The sequence below is a fragment of the Paramisgurnus dabryanus genome, chromosome 7 (genome assembly GCF_030506205.2).
Source record: "Paramisgurnus dabryanus chromosome 7, PD_genome_1.1, whole genome shotgun sequence".
Taxonomy (NCBI): Eukaryota; Metazoa; Chordata; class Actinopteri; order Cypriniformes; family Cobitidae; genus Paramisgurnus; species Paramisgurnus dabryanus.
The window spans coordinates 2,562,439-2,584,546 of NC_133343.1; the positions used below are offsets into that span (position 1 = coordinate 2,562,439).

The following is a 22,108-nucleotide window of genomic DNA, read 5'->3' on the forward strand; positions in this document are numbered from 1 at the left end:
TTGTCGCACATTTCGACGCATGTGCAATGTAGCCGCGTGCCTGTATGTTACCTGAAGCCTTGTTTAATTTCGTCTGGTCTTCGTTTGGGGAGGTGTTTATACTCGACGCACAGACTGGGAGCCAGCATGATGAGACGCCTGGAACTCGTGCTTCTTGGGTTGCGGAGCCACGCGCAAAGTTACAAAATTTAACGTGCACACCGCCAAGCGAAATGGGGTTGATTACAAGGCTTAAAGCTACAATGAAGTTGGCAGTTTGATAAATTCTTCAGTAGAGAAAGCAATAAACATTCTTCTTTTTTTTGCCAAGTAAATGAAAAGCATTTCATCAATGTCTTCTCTCTTGCTGTAAAAAAATCTCACCTAGCTTTCCTCAGAGATGGTCCAAGTCAAGTCCAATTCAGTTTGTGCATGATTACCTGAGATAAGAATTTTGTTAATAATGTATCCTAAATTGTGGATAATTAAACTATATATCATATGCTGAAGTAAATTTCTGGAGTGTTAACGATTAAAAGAAAAAAAACAACAGGAAGAACCGTACAGAACTGAAAACCGTGACCCAAAAACCGTGATACAAACTGAACCGTGGGCTTTGTGAACCGTGCCATCCCTATTCACCAGCATGACCGAACAGCGCATCACGTGCTCCTTATGATCTTGTTACAAACTAAAATGCACGCATGTGGTTTCTCGACAGAAAAATCACAGATAGTTAGCAAACTTCAGACGCTGTGGAAAAAACTACCAAGTGCAGGACTTTAAATACATCACACGTCTTTACGGGATCCTTACGGTATGTGTGTGAATGCACGCACAGATTCTGGAAAATCATGATAAAAAGAAAGGGTTTTTTTCGCATCTGATGAAATCTGCTAAATCTTCAGAAAGGAATTAAAGAAACACTATGCTTTTTAAACATTTCACCCTTGTTGAACATTTTGTAATTGTGATTGAACTATCTAGTTAACTATTGACCCAATATAATTTGGGTATGTGTGATCAACTTCTAGACAAAGTAAACTTTGTTACATGCCAAAATAACTTGGGAGATGATATTCGATCATGTAACCAAAGTCAACAGTGATTACAACTTGGTTGGTTTCATTTATTTATTTTTGTGATATGGTTTAACATCTATTACATTTTGAATTTTGCCTTGTTTTGGACTTGTTTTGTTTGGACGGCTATTAGATGCAAATCGCTGGAAAGTCTCTTGCTTGACTTTTTGGATTGTGTGAAATGTAAAGAATCAGCGATGTTTTATCAGTGCAAGAAGCCCACATGCCTTTGAAAATGTGTTAATGGCTGTAAAATGAGATGTTTGTAGCAGAGTGTTTGTCACAGAGTATGGTGCCATGTTGGAGTCACCTCTGACCCTTGACCTCACCATGCAGCTGTCCCTGTGATCCCTTTTAATACTTTTAATAGAAATAGAAATTTTATTTTCCCCAGTTCAACCCAGCAAGAATATTCTGCTTGTCTTCCATCTTTCAACAAAGAGAATACATGTTGCGATCCTTATGGCTCCATTAGCATGGCTCCTTGCTACATATGTTGGACAAAGAAAGTCCCCTCTCGGTCCCTCTGTGTATTTGGTTACTCCAAGGGACTGCATAAACACACATAAGGCGTCGACATACATCACGTCGGCATACGTCACACGGTAAAGCCTTTGAAATTCCAGGCTTTTTCGCCTACTAATGTATTAGTTGTATCTTCTGTTGATTTACAATGTAGAAAGGGTGTTAACCATAGAGAGATGGCCTCGGGTACATGGAGACCGCAGAACAGGAGTAGTTTTTTAACATGAGACGCTACATAAAAGGCAAGTATGAAACATGCGGGCCATACTGTAAGGGTGGTTAGCACTGCACGTCTCCTCCAAAACTCAACATTACGCGGTGTGTTGCCATCAACCCTGAGGCCTTTATTTATTGCTCGCTCTATATTTTCACTGTTCAAGGTTACGTACCAGCAGTCGTGCTATATCTCGCTTTGTTATTAACCTGTTACATAAAAATAACAGCCTGACAAAAGACGTTTCTGCAGCTAAACCTTCTGCAAGCTTTTAGTGAAAGACGTATTAGTAAAGGAAGGAAAATAATTAATGTTTCCCCTTCGCTGTTTCAGAAAAGTGACAGGATTATTTTTCTTTCCTGATTTTCCCCGTTTAATGTTCAATGTGTATACTTGTGTTAACAGATCTGTTCATAGATTCTTGTGGTTACATAACGCATTTCTCCTGGCGTTCCTTTGGAAATGTGATGTGTTTGCTGTTTTAGTCACGTCTGCGTGCCGTCGCTTTTAGGCAAGAGAAACTGCACTTTATCTCGCAGCAAACAGGCGACCCACACAAACATAACTCCAGGGTGCTGGGGTTTGATAAAGAAGTAATTAAAGTTACAGGATTTCCTGTTTCAATCATAAAAACATATTTTCCAGATATTTTTACTTTTCCCCACATACCGCTGGCATTGAAAGTGTTTGTTCTTGCATTATTTTAGTTTGTTTATTGATGTCCCAATGTATGTCAAGGAACTTTGCATCTTGTTTTAAATTTCCCAAGAGAGCTTGAGGAAGTTGCTTAGACCATATCTCTGCTTTCAGTTGTGCCAAACGTCTGGTGGTACAAACTAATATTTTGTCGATGTATGATGTTAGAAAGCATCCATACCTACGCACATAATAAAGCTGGAAGTAGAGTTAATTTTTTAGCATACTCAAATGCGTGAATAGTAGGGGTGTAAATCTGACAGTTCATTACGATTCGATACAAAATCGATTTCCCCGCCAGCGATGCGATTTTTTCCCCATACATCAAGCGCTTCTTCGATGCTATTACATTTCGATCCGATAGTGTTCTATTAATTTATCGATATTTTTAAATGCAACCAAAATATCTGCCCCAATTTACAACAACAAAATATCCTTGCCTTTCACCTCAATGATGGAAAAGTAGTGCTTATAATACTTCCAGTTTGCAAACGCTACCTTTAATCTCATTGTACCTGCCATCGCTCTGTCGTTGCGGGTGTGTGCGACTCAGGGAGACTGCAGCCCGAGGACCGTGCTGTCTGTAAGTGCCTTAAAATGGGGATGTGGCCAACAGCAGCAGCACCCACTGCTTGTTGAGGAGATAGAACGACACGTCTTTTCATGTCAGTCTCCAAACTTCTTCAACCACGCAAGAAAAGGTCCCTAGTCGCTTTTTTTAAATAATGTCGCTGAAGGGGTCTAGAAAGTTGCAAAATCTAGCCACAAAGTGGCAAAACTGCACAGACTTTTTTTAACACTGCTCGGACTGCGCATGTGCCTGTGTGTGAAAAAAAACATGCACCACTCTTTCTATCTTAAATAGTTAGAAACAGGTTTCCCACGGGTCCTTGAAATCCGTGAAAGTTTGTGAATCTGGGGGGAAAATTCAAGGCCCTGGGAAGTTTTTGAAAATAAATACAGGTCATTGAAAGTGCTTGAATCTATTTTATGCAAGAAGATTCCTGGAAAAAATCCATATTATTCCCTTTCTATTGTAGAATAATGTTATTAAAATTCTAAACTTTTTAAGCACACGTGCTAAACTGTTCGCTTTAAATGCTTTTATATTCTGTATGTGAATGTTGATTCATACCAAAATGCTTTTTTGCATAGTTGTGTTTGACACATGAAAACGTCTCTGGTTACATATGTAACTGTTGTTCCCTGAGAAGGGAACGAGACGCTGCGCCATACTTCCTGCGTCCCTGTAACGCCGTCTTTGACAATATTTCAGATAGCGATATACTTCCTGACCCCCGCGTCACCCTGTCTTTGTCGTTAAGCCTCACCATTGGTTGAATTTGATATACACATTCAGACACAGTTACTTCTGGAGGCGTCCCCAAAGTGTCACCGCAGTGACGCAGTGCGAGTTCGCTCAAAAGGGAAATGTAACAATGTATCTTAAAAGGTAACACAATGTAACCTTGCACTTATTTGAAATGTGTCCCCACATTAAGTTCTTGAATTTGAGGGTATTGGACCTGGAAAGGTCCTTGAATTTGAAGTTAACTAAGGCGTGGGAACCCTGTAGAAAATATCCTTTAAAGTTATCCAAATGAAGTCCTTAGCAACACATATTTCTTATTTTGAAATAGAAACATGCATACATGTCGACAAATGTCGTTACCGCCATGGCAGAAATACAAAGTCGGTCGTCTCTGCTATCTGCCATCCTCACTAAACACTGCTGACTCCTCCAAACCTTCAGGGATGATGCTTCAAAGACCCAGCTTCAAACAGCAGCTATTAAAGTCTTATTAGCGAGCGAGATACTGTGTGTTTATGTGTGAGAGTGTGTCGTGTGCATGCGTGTTTGTGTTTGGGAGAGATAGTTAAAGGGAAGGGATTAACAAATGCAAATAAATTCTGCTACCTAATTATCCTTGATGAAACGAAGAGAAGGTCACAGCCTCAACGCTAGCAGGGTTGACAAGCAATTTACAGGGGTGAGGAGAGCAAGACGCGGCCACGCCCTCTGACATCAAACACTCCCTAGACGCCAACATCGCTGTCGCTCGATGACTTGCGTTGGATGGGAAACAGCAGGCAATTGGTTGGATGACTATAAAACGTATCGCATCTGTTTACCCCAGAGGAAATGAACGCTATAATCCTTAATGAGGGCACTGAAGGACAAAACAAGAAAGTCTCAGCTCTAAACATATTTAATCAGAGTGATTTGTGTGGTTTTATTCACAGATTAAGTGTTAACTTTAACCAATTTCTGTCTAATCCGTATATCCTTATTTTTCCATGATGCTGGAAAACCCTGTTCCTCAAGTCCAGCACGTTCCCTCGACATGCCGCTGTAGTTTAGCACAGACAGGTGTGAGATCTTTCCCCACTTCATTTACCCCCGTCCTGGATCCCTACTTACCCCCTCACCTCTGCCTCCTCCCCTCTCCTCCGCTCATTCCCATGCAATCCCTTTTTATCTGCCAGAAGGAAGATTTTATTAAGAGCATTCAATTTCCCTGAAGGGGATCATGACTGCTCCTTGATTAAAGAGGAGATGAGAGGCTGGGGCTGGAAATGTCAGCCGAACGAGTGGAGGAAGAAGAGGCGTGTTCTGTTTGTTTTTCCCGCAGATGGAGAGGAGTTCATGTAGTGTTAATTAAAATGGCAGTAGCTGGAGGATGTGATCTCCGCCCTGGCCCAGCGAGGATCAGATCCTTGATGAAACGTGGATTTCTTACCTTAGAAACTCATGTTAGGGATGATGGCAGTATTATTTAACAGGGGGCAGGAGGTTCATTCATCCCTGGAACAGTGAAATCTTATTGATTTTGTTTAGAGATTACAAGTTAAACTGAGGTCCAGAAATTTTCATACAGACACAGTTTTTGGCCTTGAATGGTGTAGGTTACGCGCCGGTTTTCATTTATACTTTTGCGTCATCCTGCGTGTCGACGTGCAAAAACACATGCAGACCGCTGTTAAAAATTTGATGAGGTGCACTTCAGGCTACGCAGAGGCTACGGATAACCTATGGTTTAGCTACGGCGTAGACCTGACGCACGACTATACATTGGACTTAAGGTTGTATAGTCCAGAGTAAAGTGGATATTAACACAGTTAAGGGGCGTTATTTAACTAAAAGTCTAAAGATAGAAGTATAGTCCCATTTTTACAAATATGCGAGGGTCCGCAAGCAGTGCGCGTGATGAAAATCCGTCATCAGAATAGTATGTGCTAGGGATGCACAGAAGGGAAAAAAATTTCCGAAGCCGAATACCAAAAAACCGAATATTGTTTTTTTTATTATTTTGCCAATTTTCAGAATGTCTGAATTTACTTTATTTATTTCACATTATTTAACAATAAAAAAATTAACATTCCAGCATCCACATAAATGAGTCTTGGCTAAATGGATATCAATCCGATCTTCTATTTTAGCGCAAAATGCAAATAACAGTTTGTTAAATTACTATCAAGCTTTAAACACTGCTAATCCATGCAGAATTTCAACATTTTTTTCTATATTTCTTTCCAAAGCATTCCAAAGCCATTATTTGCTTATCTTAATTTCACAGATAAACTTCTGATAAAATGAATTATTATTCTCGTATCACATAATTAGCTTCACTCAGACTCTCATTCTTGCATTTCTGTTTAAAGAATAAATCGTCTATGCTGGAGTTTCTGAAAAAGTCATCAGACAATTAGCCGGTAAATGTTTTGTTTACCCATCAAAGATAAGCGTTCCTCTTTTGCACCATTTGCTGAGTGTTAATGTTAAACCCTGGATACATGTTGTTGAAGCAAATCCACGAGATATGTCAGAAATCATTTGCTCATGAAAGCTACAAGACTGAGAATAGCGTGTTAATTCCTGGTTTAATGTCTGAAGTCTTCGCGTGCAGCCACAGCTCGTGTGAAAATCTGTAACACATCCCCGAGCCAGCTGTCAATCCAGATCTTAGTATAGACTTTACACATGTGAGAGCTGTCTGCCATTCACACGTCATGTGTGTGTGTGTCTTGTTTTGTATCTCAACATAGATAAGTCTCAATACATCTACTAAAAACTATGGCCACATTCACACAAAGCCAAAGCTTTCCCCTATCCAATCTTTTCCCTTGTTCTAAAGAAAGTACGTAAACTGGAGATGAAATGGTATGAACATTTTACATCATGGTTATAGTGACCAAAATCACAATGGTTATCAATATTATTATGTTTTTGTGAACAATTTCTAGAAATGTAATAAAAAAGTACTGAAGCAAACCACATTTAAAGGAACAGTATGTAGTATTGTGGTCAAAACTGGTACTGCAATCAGAAAACTTGTGGCTAAAACTGGTACTGCAATCTCACAACTGGTGGCCAATACACAACATGACAACATAAACATCAGTTGAGGGCTGCAACTCCACTTTTTAAATGACAATATCCTCGCCAGACCAATGTTGTCAGAGATAAAAGTATTTGAAATAAAAATGATTTCTTAATGTCAAGTGACATATCAGGGCCATTTTATGATTCATTGATATAAATTTCTTACATAATGTTCCTTTAAAATTGATTTAACATGTAAATGCACTTTTGTTCGCATAAACATCAAATACATTACATTAATCATGGCACATTTGAGGTTGTGAGATAAATGTTTATCTATTTCAGGTAAACATAAGTAAGTAAATTAGATTTTTATTTAAACACAGGACAAATCAGCAAGACTTTCTGCGTATGTTTTGAGAATTGGGTGTACTTTAGGACCCAGGAGTAAAGCTGCACGACACCTGCCCTCACAGCAACGGCAGAAGAAACAAACAGAATAAAAAAGGAGCTTTAAACTCATCAGATCACACATTTAATGTAAAATAAATAGAAAAGATGGATATGTCTAAAGAAATATTGTAGTAAACATGCATCAGTACAACTAGATTTCCCTAAATGTAAAAACTTTTTGGATTTAAATTCAGTCAGTGAAGCACTGTCATCACAAACACATGGGAGCAGATGTGAATGAATGGGTTTGTCTCATGTTATTGCTTAAATTGGTTGATGCTGGACAGGGGTTTTTGACCCGTGACGCTGCCATGGTTAAAGAATAATTAAAAACTGATGCAGTAATACTAAACATTGGACATTTTCAATCATTAAATCGGTAATGGTTACATCTCGAACCGATTGAAATCGATGAAGTTTACATGCCAAACCAGTATGTGGCACTGTAATTCTGCCACGGAGATGCACTTAAAATGGAGAAGATGGCTTGGAGCATGTGCATAAACCTTGTTTTTTTTCCATAATCATTTGTTGCTAACCGTAGTAGCAAAATTTTCTTTTAGTAAAGCTAGGCTCACTACCTACCGAAAACAAGCATAGGCCGCCATTGCTTTTACGTGACATAGCAGTGTTTGACTTGGATCGAGATGTGGGGTGAAGACATCATCATATCACAAAATATATACTAGGGATGCACCGATAGGATTTTTTGGTCCGATACCGATTTAAATAGACAACTTCTGGCCGATACCGATGCCGATATTAAACACTTGTATACAATACTATACAGTTGGTCTAGTTTATTTATGCATCAAATTATTTTTACTGAACATGGATTGGATCTAATTAACGTTCAACTGACCAACATAATAAGAGAGGCACAAATTAAGCTAAAACAAATATAAGACGACAGCATGACAACCTTCAAAGGTGGTTTTTGCTATTCAGCATTTATTTTATTAAACATTAACTCATTTTTTACATATAATCGATTTCTTTATGCGATTAATTAATAAATAACCGGTATTGGCCTTTCTCGTGCTATTGCCAAAATGCCGATGGTTTCAAATTCATCAAAAATCGGCCGATAAATATCGGCGGCCGATACATAGGTGCATCACTAATATATACCATTTGCTTACCATTAAATCTCATTGCTGTTTAGGAGAAACTGGAGAGGTCTTTGGTGTAAGCTGCACTAGGTCATGAGTTCGATCCGTCTGACAAATGTTAATGTAAATGTGTAGCACTATTACATTATAGGTTGGAGAGGTTTTCTTCTGCATTTCTAAGCATTAATGTACATACGGTTCTCACCTGATGGATGATAATAATGAGGGAGAAACCACCTAGAACAGCCTGGACACTGCTTAGCCATCATCTAAAGAAAATCTAAAAATACAGTTTCTGATCATGGTTTCTTTTTGTCAACCTTTTCCATGTAGTCCTCACCTGGGATTTGGATACAAAGTTTGATTCTGTTCAGCGTTTAGTTCATGGATTTAAAAGCAAGAAACATTAGATGATGTCTTCAAGGGTTAACGTCACATGCTGTCATATTATTTTCAGAATTTTTCAGAGCTAAGCAGTTTGAGACGTAAACTCACAGTCGTCTTTCATCTCCTAAGCGTATCTATACCCTATGTCTGTCTAAAATCTGATTCTCCTCTCTGTTTGCTTTCTGAAATGTCTGAGACGCAGCAGGTGTAAGGTTTGAAACATTTCGTCTTTCTTCTGCACACACACAGAGATTGGTAGACGGGTCATTTTGCAGGGATGTGATTTTTCCGGATTAATCCGGAATTCCGGATTTTCCGACCTGAAAATGTGACCTACGTGAATCATGCAGATATGTAAAAAAAATTATAATAAGGGGGGAGGGGGGTATCTCACAGCCGTCGCCATGGTAACCCGGGACGGAACCACAATCGCCGTCCCCGCGCAACAGGGCCACACCGGTGGCAGATGACAAAGAGATGCATTTTCCTTCCTTTCCAAGTATCAACAAGGACGTGTTTCTGACCGTTCGTAAATGGCGGATGGCGAAGTATGATTGTATTCACCAATCAGACCCGATCGTTTATCTCCTCGTTTCTCCTCATTTGCGACGTTTGGCTGTCACTCGCGTGACGCGAAACAAAGCGGCAAACATATACACGTCGGTTTACTTGGTGGATTTGGAGCAGCAATTTTCACAGAAATGAGAGGAAAAACGAGCGCCATTGCAGAATATCCTGGTGGCGACTGAGAGAGGGACGATGCAACAATATTGGTTCCGAAAAAAGGTAAGGAAATAAGTTACCTCATCGAGCCTGGTTTAACCTAACTGAGCATTACATTCGTGCATGAAACCTGATCGACGAACACGGAGGGGCGGGAATCGCGGGACGGAGTGTTTCTTCAGGCTCCGGCGTGAATATAAATTTCTCTTCTAAAGTTCGGTAAAAACACATAAATGGCTTAAAATCTTGTTTAAGAATCTGTTTTATAATGAGAATCTCTCTTTCAGCGCGCCTACGTGTGTTTGCGCCGCGTGACAGCCGATTTGAATCTGACAGAGTTCGTCACTGTACATTAAAAAATCCCACACAGACATTACAGCGTAAATGCTAGGATTAAGATTGATTTTATATATAACAGATAATCTAGATACATTTACCCTAATAAGTTTTTAAAAACATGGTAATGTTTTAATGTTTTGCTTTAGTGTTTTAATGCCAGACAATCATTGAAATGAGGGAAAAATGAAGAGAAAGGCAGCAGATATAGCATCCTTCTTCAGAAAGAGTAGCAAGAAGCAGCCAAACAAATCTTAGTAAAATACATTAAAGTAGCCTTCAAAATTCACATGATTCACATGAAAAAACATGGAGGTTGAATTATGAATATAAATTGTATGTTAATCTCAATTCATTTTAATGAAAATTAAATTATTGTAGCAATTGTATGTTACATTATTCTGATTAACACACTATAATACTTAAAAGTATTTTAAGGTTGGATGATAGAGATTTTATATGCCACCCCAGAGTAACTGCTGGCCCCTGCCTGGCCACCCCTATGAAAAAATCCCTTGGTCTGCCACTGATTAGCAAAACTCAAAAAATAAATTATATTATAAATCTTTACCCGGACAAGTGACTTTTGTGCATGGACAAGTGAAACACAAATTTACTTGTCCGAAGGACAAGTTCCTCAAAAAGTTAATGTCAAGCCCTGATAAACATATTACAACAATTTACGATTAACTAAGAATAATAGTAAACTTCATTGTTGTTAATATTGTGACTCTTGATGAGTCTTGATGACGTACAGGTATGCAGCTTAGAAATGCGACCTCCGGAAGGCTGCAGACTTAGGATTGAGAAACGGCCTCTGTATCATCGTTTGTTTCAAAGGTTTAGTGTGTTTAAAGTTTTAAGGTTGACCAGTTTGATTAAAATAAATAGCACCTGCACTTTTTTGTACAATTACTTCTATTTATTAGTGTCAACCTTCTATTGTTCATGTTTAACAGCTAACAAAGTTACTCATCTACAGGGGTCTAAAATTAGAAAAAGAGACCTTTAAGACACTTTATTATAACTAATGGTCCTGTGTAGCACATTTTACAGATATTTGTATTAAAATAATACTCTGGTAAAAATAGAAGTACTGATTTAACTTCTTTACTCAAGTAAAAGTATCAAAGTACAGGCTTGGAAATGTATTTAAAGTATAAAATTAAAAGTAGCCATGCCTTTAGTTCTTTATAAGCCATTGCCTACATTTTATTTGGATGTCGGCAAAATAGGCCTTCTTTTGACATGAACATTTGCATGTTGCACATTTAGCTGTTAAAGTTGGGTAAAAATGCAAAACAAAAATAAGTTAAAACATATTTTTTATCATGGTTGTTGATATAGAGAGAGGTGGTGATGGAGCACTGGACAAGACACTTGCTTTTGATTCCCACTGTTACACATCCACCAAATAAGTTGTTATGTGTCATACTGTACAAAAAAGTAGCATGTTGCACATCTAGCTGTAAAATAAATTAAAATGTGTTTTTTTGTTCAAATAAGTTGTTATGGGTCCTACTTTACTATCCGTATAGATCCGCCACCAGTTTGATTGGCGTGTGTGTGTGGGGGGGTCTCAATATATTTTCCTGCTTTTTTGTCCTTAGCCAATCACATGCCTGATTTTGACACATGCCCTTAATAAATAAGAAGATGTATTGTATAGTCATGCAGTTACATTTGGCAAAAATAATAATATGTGCACACTGTTCATCATGTGTAATGTAATATGTTACCCTCAGGTAATGAAGTTAAGGAAACAGACAGACCGAATGTTATCGTTCATTGTATTATTTCCTTCAGCAGGTGAGACTCGGCCTCATCTCGTGTGTTTTATCCAGGGTCGTCTTGACAGTAAGCTTCCTCGAGCTGACAAAAAGACTTTAGAAAGAGACAGACAGGCATGTCGGGACAGCGTCAATGGCTAATTCTGTCTGACGGGCGGCCTGTCAGTTTCACCGCGAGTCTAACGTTCTGGGATTAAAGGGTGGAGAGAGTAATCCCCAGTTTCACAAATTCCAGCGAATAATTGTGGCAGCTCTGGAGTCACGTAATAAGGCGTAATACTTCCCCTTGACTAATTGGTCGGAGGGTTGCCATTACCGTAGATTTCTGTGTTCAGCATACTTTTAATGAAATACCTCAGTGTTAAATTACCGTGGGAAATTTGTGCTATCATGCATGTTGGCGTCATCACGGTGAGCTGGTTAAAAATGCAGTCAGGGTGCTACTGGAGAATTAATATGGGTGATTGGATTTCAGGGTGTTATTTGTCTTTTACTTGTGCACAAATTGAGGTATGATATGTTTTCTTCAGCCGTCAAATTCAACAAAGGGCTTAAAATACAGGGCTGTGGGTCAGATCCAAAAAGGCTCATGAGAGTGAGAAAAATACCTTGAAGAACTTAAGTTTTCGTGTGAAACCCAGGTTGAAGTGCACACTTATGTTGAGTACTTTGTTTTTGGCATTGGTTATGCATTCGGAAAGCTTTGGGGCATGAAACGTCTTGGCTTTTATTTGTGCTTGCTAAGACAAGCTTTGCTGCATTTCTTTGCACTTTGAACAAACCCCTGGAACTTTAACTTTTGGCTCTTTTATGAGTCAGGTTAACATTTCCCAAAGCATTGAACTTTATGGAGTGAAGAACAAATCCTTACTCTGTGTTGTAGGCTGGTCTAGTGTTGTATAGCAGTCCTTATGTCCCAATTAAATCAAAACTGAATTTTTACTCTTGTCCCGCCATTGACGAGTTTTTCCGGCAATTCGTATTTCTACTATAATCCACCAGGTGGCACTCTTACTCAACTTATAAAACCCCGAAGCAACCCCTTAGGCCAAACAGTAAGAACTCCATGTATGTTTTGATCATCATTCTGAATCTGAAAAAAGTCCTTCACAAAATGCAATTATCTCAGCTTTTTGAAGAAATGTACTCATATTTAAGAGGTGATAAAAAAAGAATGAAGGTAGGATGAAAGTTTTTGTTGTTTGAAAGAAAATGGTTTGATTTTTCATTTGATATATTGTATGTTTATATAATTAAAGGGGCCATGGCATAAAAATTTGACTTTTTCCATGTTTAAGTGCTATAATTGGATCCCCAGTCCTTCTGTCAACCAAGGAAATGTGAAAAGATCAACCTAGTAACTTAGTTGTGGTAAACCATTATCTGCAAGCATGTAAAAAATTAGGTCATTGAAATTTGGCTCTCCTTATGATGTCATAATGGGATCTTATTATAATAATACCACCCCTTAATCTGCACTATCCAATCACAGCACTGCCATAAGTGCAGAGAGAAAGAGGGAGAGAAAATAATTGACAGCACTATTGAGTTTGAATTGCATCAAACCACCATCATTGTGATCAGTGTTTGCACTTCATCCGCTCATTTGCATTTTAAAGGACACACCCACAATGGCACATTTTTGCACACACCTACAAAGTGGCAATTTTAAAATGTTATAATAAATTATCTGTATTGTATTTTGAGCTGAAACTTCATATATGTGCATTGGGGACACCAAAGATTTATTTGACATCTTAAAAAATTATTGTGACATGTCCCCTTTAAAAAAGATCTGGAAGGCGTTAAACTTTTGTGAAAGTCATAAAAAAATTTTGGCACTGGCTGGCAAACACTGGCGGGGGAAGAGTTAATTTAATATTGCAGTGTTTATTATAAACAATGTATCCATGCAAGTCATTATTATTTTTGTTCCTAAATAAACTTCAATCCAAATCCCTAATGTGGCGATCCTTCTCTGATGACATCAGCTAGATGGCTTGGGCGGGAACATCCGTTAACTCCGCCCCCTCCAACTGTCAGTCTGATGCCAGTTCTGTTTCTGAATGAAACTCCTACTTTTCTAAATCCAATCAAAGCACAGTGGAAAACACAAGCCACGCCCACTATTTACATCGCATGATATGCCGTTTCACTTGGAAATACATCACAACATGGAAGTCTATCAGGACTTCCGGTTCACAGGGACATTGTAAAGCTCAGCCAATGACGGCTGGAGAATTGCATAATGATAATACATTGTGCAGAAAGTCATTCATCCATTTGTTGCTACTTGGCAACCATTTCATTTCAGCCTTGGTGTGAGTCACGAGAAAAAAGGCTTTAAGCAAATAACCTTAAGCAAATATATTGGGCCTGAGTCTAGATACCAGAATATTTAGAGACTTTAGCAACTGCATAGCAATGTCCACAAACACTCAGGATTGTGTTAGCTAGTTTTGCAGATGAAGACATTTAAATCTGTTTCTGTTTCCTTCTGAGTTAGAAGGGAGGCATTCAGACCTCATAAAACGTTTAGTTCCAGTTTTTATTTGATAAGACACATCTATGACCGCTGCACCAGACAATGTTGTGTATCACTTCACAGCACCCTTAGTAACATAAACATATGTGTCCCATTCTGTTGCTTTTCACAGTCAGTCAGGGACAATTTTTTCCAAGACTTTAAGTGATTTTACAGCATGAAAGTTGTGTTGATACTTTTTTGCTTTAGTATTTGTGTTGTGCGGTAATGTTTATAAAAGCAATACGGTACTCGACGCTGTGAATAAATCACGACTGAAGGAGTTGCATTGACTTCATGTCGTGCCTAATAACCAGTGCCGGCGCCAGCCGAGCGCTGATGAGGGGGTGATCACATGAATGCATATAATTCCCCCAGCTAGAAAATACATATAGCTTTGTTGCGTTCTATATACAACAACAACAAAAAAAAAACATACCCACATATCAGCACAATACTGCTTATTTGGAGCTCAGACCCAGAAGTGGTGGCAGTTGCTTTAGTTTCTTTCTTTTTAAACAATTTTCAAATGTCCATTGGGAAATTAGTTAATGCAATATACAACCTTGAAATTATGTATTGTTCGTAGCCTTCGTGTTTGCTTTCCGTAGTGCAAGAAATTTTGGGACATTTTGAGGGTGAGGAAACATGCTGGCTCAAGCAACCAATCAAAATTCGACCTTGCTTCAGTGACGTCCTTTACTAAAATATTGCTATTTTAAACCACGGGTCTGTTGAATGCTTTATTCTGATTGGCTGAGAAATGTTCCATGGGTGTTGATTATTTTTCTGTAAACCGCACACCTAACCTTTTAAATGTCTTAAAAATAGGCACCCACCATGTTTGTGGTAACCGTTGTATAAGAGGAATAATTGACTCTTGTTATTTGAATTATTCGAAAATAATGCTTCGCGTCGTGCCACATTACCACCTTGGGTGTGCATTATTTTCAAATAATTCAACGGCCCGTCGTCAATTATTTCTTACTTAGCTTATTATTCACATCTAAGAAAACAATACACTAGGCAAATGTGATTTTTAAATAGCACATTTTATAATTTAAATCCCATTCAACATTAATGGTGATCTAAGGGGGCGAGATAGTGCCGTTGAGGGGGGACACAAATACTTGAGAAATAAATATTGACTGCTCTTCAATAAAATAAAATTAAATTAAATTAAATTAAATTAAATTAAATTAAATTAAATTAAATTAAATTAAATTAAATTAAATTAAATTAAATTAAATTAAATTAAATTAAATTAAATTAAATTATAAAATATTGAAATGAAATAAAATAATTATGGAAACTAGTTACTTGGTATAAGCACTTCTTGTATTAATGCCGCCATATGACAAATCGCTTTATTGACTGCTCTTCTATAAAATAAAATAAAATAAAATAAAATAAAATAAAATAAAATAAAATAAAATAAAATAAAATAAAATAAAATAAAATAAAATAAAATAAAAGACTTGTGATAACTAGTTATAAGCACTTCTTGTATTATTGCCTCCATATGACAAATCGCTTTATTGTTTCCTAATCTTTGTAAGTCGCTTTGAATAAAAGCATCTGTTAAATGCCTAAATGTAAATAATAGCTGTAAATGCATTGCTTCATGCTGTGAAGGACAGCATAATGCGAATACTAATATGCACTTAGCAGATGATTTTACCCAGAACTACTAACAGTACAACTAAGACAGAAATACAAAGCCTTTTAAAGAGCAAAGTGTGCACAAGCACAAAGCTGTAATTTCTCATGGTTGTCCCGTGGTGAAAATCACATCAGAAGTTTTCTGGTTAACAGCTCTTCTCTTAGGATAGTTTCATTGCTCAGATGCTGCTTTAGTCTTCTAGTATACACTGCCTTAGATGCTTCAACTCAAAGTCCTTAGCAGAAATAAAAATAGACAGAAATATTAACTAAGATATAAGAAATGTTGACATTAAGGGATCTTATAAGACACCTGTGAGATTACCGTCTCGGCAAGATAAAACTAAGAAGCCTCCATGTCTCCATCTCTATTTCATTTCAAATTGTTTTTATTTTTTGACTTAATTCTAGTTTATATCTATATATATTTCTACATTTTAGTTGCAGTCTGTAGGGAATATCAATTTTTACATTTCACATAAATATCTTAAATCTTGTTCTCCATATAATATTATTACTATTTTGGAGAAACAGTTCAGTTATTAAGTTATTTTGTTATTTTTCAACCTGTATCATGTGTTTTCTATGCATGAGCTTAAACCACATACTGTATATACTATATAGCATATACCATCCCATATGTACCACAATATAATAGTATCTTATAGTATTTCTTACAAACCCTCCCTTCCCTGCAGCTGTGATTCTCTATAGAGGATTCCTTCAAATCCTAAAGCTGTATCTCACTACAGCTGGTGTTGGTTTATCCCCAGCGGGGTCTATTACTAAATCTGTGTGTCACACAAAGAGGTCCGGTGTATCATCTTGACCCCGCTGTGACCTTATCTATACTCTTAAACAAACACAACAACAAAGACCCGTCTTCCAGTGGGATGAGCCTTTCCACAGGTGAATCTTCTCACACATGGAGAGACAGAGCGGCCCTCCGGGGAATTTCCTTCACCTCGATCGGGGATATTCTTACAGTGCATGGCTCCAGCTCTTTATGTAGGTTTTCCTCACTTCTCCTTCTGTTGTTTCAAACTGTTTGAGCGTGCATAAGCGTACTGTGAGAAAATGAAACTTTGGTAATTTAACCACAGAGGAGTCCGGTTTCATCATTGTGTTTGTGAAGGTTTGTGAAGGATTTTAAAGCCAGAATGGAATGCATGTTTTGCAGGTTCATTATTGTGAAATAATCTTATTGCGGCTATTTTATCAATTCGATTTTTGTAATCATTTAATGTGTTTCTGCTGCTCAGATGGAATTAGGAAAAGGACAGACGGCATAAAATGAAAGCAATGAATTTTAAACATTTAAACGGAAATGTGTTGTTTCTGTGCATTCGGCACCAGACAGGCACAGTCTAAAGTGAGATGGACATCAGACATGCAAACCTGTGTATTAAAGCCATTCCTTTATGCCGTTTGTCTACCCTGTTTGTTTACTGTGAAGTTGCCTCCACATATAAGGGTGAGATGGGAGAAAGTGCAGGATTTTAACATCAACAATATGACAAAATGTTTTGCCCACACTCCACTGCCAGCAGAAACTGTTCATCTTTAACTAAACCAAACTTAGACCTCTTTCAGTTGATGACAATATAAACAAGTATACTACGCATTGTTATTAAACCAAACTCAGTAAGTGCACTGTTTACCTGTGTAACATCTCATTTTTAAGCATACGCTACATGCAGAAAATATTTGATATAATTATTAATTATATAAATAGATCACAGTAGAGTTTAATAATCACACTATGACACAAGGCAATCAAGTTTTTATTTTCATTAATTGCTGTAGCTCTCATGTTTTCAACTCAATTGGTGTTGTTGAACAGCTTTGAACATTTAGTCCTCTTATGTTTCCTTTCTTCACCTGCTGTTCCTAATGATACAGATTTGCATATTGTTATTTTTTCCTCTATTATCTGGTAGCAATAAGAGCGTGACGGTCACAGGTCCCTATTCCTTTCTCTCAGACTTATTCATCATTATTTCAACACTCACCACACATTTCTGATTCACAAATACATCTGAAATGAGCAACTATCTGATCTGATTGCAAATGTGAATGTGTCTTGGAGATGCATTCTAATACAAGCAACGAAGTCACAATGCAGAGTAGGGGTGTAAATCGTATCTCATCACGATACGATATGATACCGGTTCTCTCTCTCACCTTAAACATTTTGTGATACGATTTCGATTTGGTTCAAAAGACAACATTTTCTGTGTCTGTTTTTCCGCTGCTACCACTGCTTTGTGTTGTTCAGTAAAAGAAAATGCATGCATTGGTGAAAATGTGTAGACGGACGTTGCATGAACAAATTAAAGGTACCTCTTATTGATATTTTTATTGTTGGATCGATGCTTTATACACCACTTAAAACATAGCTATGTATATTATTTTGCATTTCTGTCAAGAGATCCTCCTAAAGTCCCACATTGCACCTTCAATCGACAAAATGTCTGATAGTTCAAAGGAAAAAGTATGGAAGATTAATATTTTCTGTTTTCTAAATATAATAATTGTTCGGTTTTCTGAGGTTTCTTTGTTTTTCATATAAAGCTGCTTTGAAATGATGCAACGTAGCGCTATATAAATAAATTTGACTCATCATGTAAATCAATGTGTGTGGTTTGGAGAGACCCTCCATTTAGCAGAATTAGACCAAGTTTAGTCATTGGAGATGCATGATTGAATAACAACAGGTGTTGACAATTATTTGTCTTTATGAGAGAGATTTTAACCTCCACCATAGTGAAAAACAGGCATGCAAACATAACATTTAATTTGTAATTTAAATTTTTAAAGGTGCCAAAGAATGCATTCATACAATATGTTCAATTGTCCTCTGATATCTACACAGACGGTGTGTGGCTTTATTAAGTGCAAAAATTATCCAAAGACAGTTTTGCATGTCCATTTACAACCCTAGGATTTGTCCCCATATTTAAATGGTCTATTATTACCTTATTTGAAAGGATCATGAATAATAATGTTGAGCTCTGCTCTGATTGGCTGTTTCTCAGAGCAGCTCCTTCAGTAGCTCTGTGTGTGTGTGTGTGTGTGTGTAAACACATCTTATGTTTGAGTCTGTATCAGACGAAGATATAGATTTTTAAATAACCAATTGTTGGAGATTGTTAATGGACATTTCTGAGTTTTTGTCAGTATGGACCTGTAAAACTTAACTGTAACGTCAATAGAACTATGCATGTAGCATACATATATTAACTAGCATATAGCGCTAACTCAGCAGTCACAACTTTGATTTTAGCATTGTAAATTTAAATTGTAAATTGTAACTTAATGTTGGGTCGACTGTAACGTCACAGTCGGTGTTGAGATTGCCGTGTTTTCCAGTGGTCTTTTGCATGCACAAAGTTTACATAAGAAGGAGGAAACAATCACGTTTGAGGTTCACGATATGTTATTACCATGTACACAACTCTTATTATTCATCTATGCTTAAATAAATACAGTTTTACATTCTACTGCACCTTTAATACTACTGCTTCCTAATTTAGTAATTCCTGTATATGTTCCTGTTCTCTTATGAGACTGTGGGTCAATATGAGGCAGCCAATGCAAAAGATGTTAAAATATCCCGAGGGAAAGTTTCCCACTCACCCACACAGATCCATGACCAGAAACACCACAGGCAGATTAGTCACGCCTTGACCCGCTTGGTTTTATATTAGCAGCGGATTTCACACCGTGATCTATACTCCACCTCTCTGTCTTACAGTCACGCGTGTCAGCTGCTCGAAGCCGGGCGGCACGGGTGGTCTTGCATACTAACATTTTAGAAAAATGAGCCGTGGCTTTTGCTGACCGAGGGAGTCCTGCTTATTGCACAGGATAATCATGCGTGTGCTGAATTTTCATTCTTTATTTTGTGTGTGTGTGTGTGTTTCAGAGGACCAGATCCCTCACGGGTTCCCCACCATAGACATGGGTCCACAGCTGAAGGTGGTGGAACGAACGAGGACCGCCACCATGCTTTGTGCAGCGAGTGGCAACCCCGATCCAGAGATCTCCTGGTTTAAAGACTTCCTGCCTGTCGACATTAACAGCAGCAATGGCAGAATCAAACAGCTCCGTTCAGGTAAAACGAGCCTGGAAACACACAAATGAAACTATAATGAAGGTCGTCTGCGAAGATAATAATTGCTTACTTCAGAAGAGAAGGACATTTTTGTAACACGGTCGTTTTTTAATCATGCCGCACAATGACGGCGATCGCTCACTTTTTGAGAGCCCTTGATTCTGAGAGTTTTTTATCCGTTTTTATTTTCTTCAAATGTGTTTAAAGAAATATTCAATAAAGAGTTTTAGTCCTTGAACCAAACCATTCATGGAGAATCACAGATGAAGTGCCAACAAATGAAAAGTTTACTTAAGGGATAGTTCACCAAAAAAATTAAAATCGTGTCATCATTTACTCACTCTCAAGTTTATTTTTTGAAACCTGTATACATTTCTTTGTTCTGCGTAACACAAACAAAGATATTTTTATATATGTTAATAACCAAGCAGATCTGGGGAACTATTTACTTCCATAGTATTGTTTTTTCCAACTACTGTATGGAAGCCAATGGTGCCCGAGATCTGCTTGCTTACAAACATTCTTCAAAATATCATAACTTGTGTTCAGCAGAACACCAATAAATGTATACAGGTTTGAAACAACCTGAGGGTGAGTATTTGTATTTTGCGGTGAACTATCCCTTTAATCCCTTTATAGCTGCTGTACTTTGCTACTTTTGTTGTCCCCTAGTTCCCTTTCGAGGGAACTTCAACACAGCGTCAGAGCTGACGCTATGGGGAACGCCTACAGCGTGACGGCGTCTGAGTATGTTTATCCAATTCGACCTGGGCGTGACGTCATAGACGGAAGCCAGAGAGCATAAATACGGCGGAAAGGAACGCCCACCGTATCTGGCATATGCCGAAGCGGGTGTACAGGCATGCCGGATGTATGGCCAGGGAGACGCAGCGTCTCGTTCCCTTCTCAGGGAACAAGGGTTACATACGTAACCCGAGCGATTTTTCCTGCTTTTTTTAATGTAAAGCTGCTTTGAAACAATTAAACAATTGTGAAAGCGCTAAATACAGTTAATAAAATTGAATTGAATTGAAACATTTTAATAAAAAAACACTCATCACATGAGTCACAATACAGTATAAAACTATTGACAAAATCAATAGCAATATTTAAATTTTATTGCAATATATTCAGACATTGTTTACAAGGGTGGATTATGTACAATTTAATAGATCATGAAAGTTGGCGGCCCCTGCTATGCTCATGAAACAGTTTGCATACTGTAGTAACAGCAACTTTGCAAATTGGTGGATTTAACTCGAAGATTACCCTACCTGTAATCCTCTGGAGAGGTGCACCAATTTGCAAAGCAGTTTTTTATTTAAATGAGGTCTTATTTTATAGTTTTACATGAATGAACTCTACATCCCCCCTATAGCAGCTGAAAAAGGCAGTATAGCTGTATTAGACATGACATCTGCTGCCACAAAGGCTACACAGCCCTGCCACTTATATGTTAACATTCACATTTGTTTACTAGATCAAAGCTTGGCAACTTAAATGTGAAATGAATGATGTCACAGGAACCATCCCATATGGACTTCTTTATGCCGGCAGTAACCGGCCTACCAGACAGGCCTACGATTTCATTTGGCATCTTGAAGTAAACATGGGGACAGAATTGCTTACAGATATTATTCATAAGCCTCCTGTTAGGACACACAAACAATATTATCAGTACAGCGATGTGATTTGTTTTGATTCGAACCATCGGCCCGGTCGACAGTCATTTCCAGCATCAATCGTCAAACGGTTTTGTATTTGTCAAATAAATCCCGCTCATCTGATTCATCTCCGAGCTACGACGATTGCGTCATTTATTTGTTTGGATATAGTCCATTACTCGATCATGAGATTAGCTCTGCTCTCCAGCCATTAGCGCCGAGCCCTTTTTTCATTAATGAAACCATTTTTCAATTTGTGACCTTTACAGAACTTGCGTAAATAAATCGAAAAAACATTGATGATTCAATACCTGCCGCTTCACAGCTCTAGTCTAATCTGACTCCAGCAAGTCATTGTATGCGAGTAATTACCATCAGTCCTGTTAAACAGAGCCGTTCTATCCTAAACATCAATCAACGGTCAATTTACGATGCAGACTGGGTGATAAACGGGCAGGGAGGCGACAACTAGAGCGGGGTCTGATAAGGCGAGATGCCAAAGAGAGGATTAGAGGATCTC

The 22,108-nt window shown here is 37.9% G+C and overlaps 1 protein-coding gene across 12 annotated transcripts in view; it reads left to right on the plus strand.

Annotated features, from left to right (window-relative positions):
- The window catches only part of ptprfa (protein tyrosine phosphatase receptor type Fa), a 259,663-nt gene that overhangs the window by 124,537 nt on the left and 113,018 nt on the right, over nucleotides 1–22,108 (plus strand). For all 12 annotated transcript variants that reach the window (XM_073815321.1, XM_073815324.1, XM_065293836.2 and 9 more), the window contains exon 5: nucleotides 19,736–19,924. In XM_073815321.1, the coding sequence (XP_073671422.1) occupies nucleotides 19,736–19,924 (189 nt within the window). The remainder of the gene's footprint in view (nucleotides 1–19,735; nucleotides 19,925–22,108) is intronic.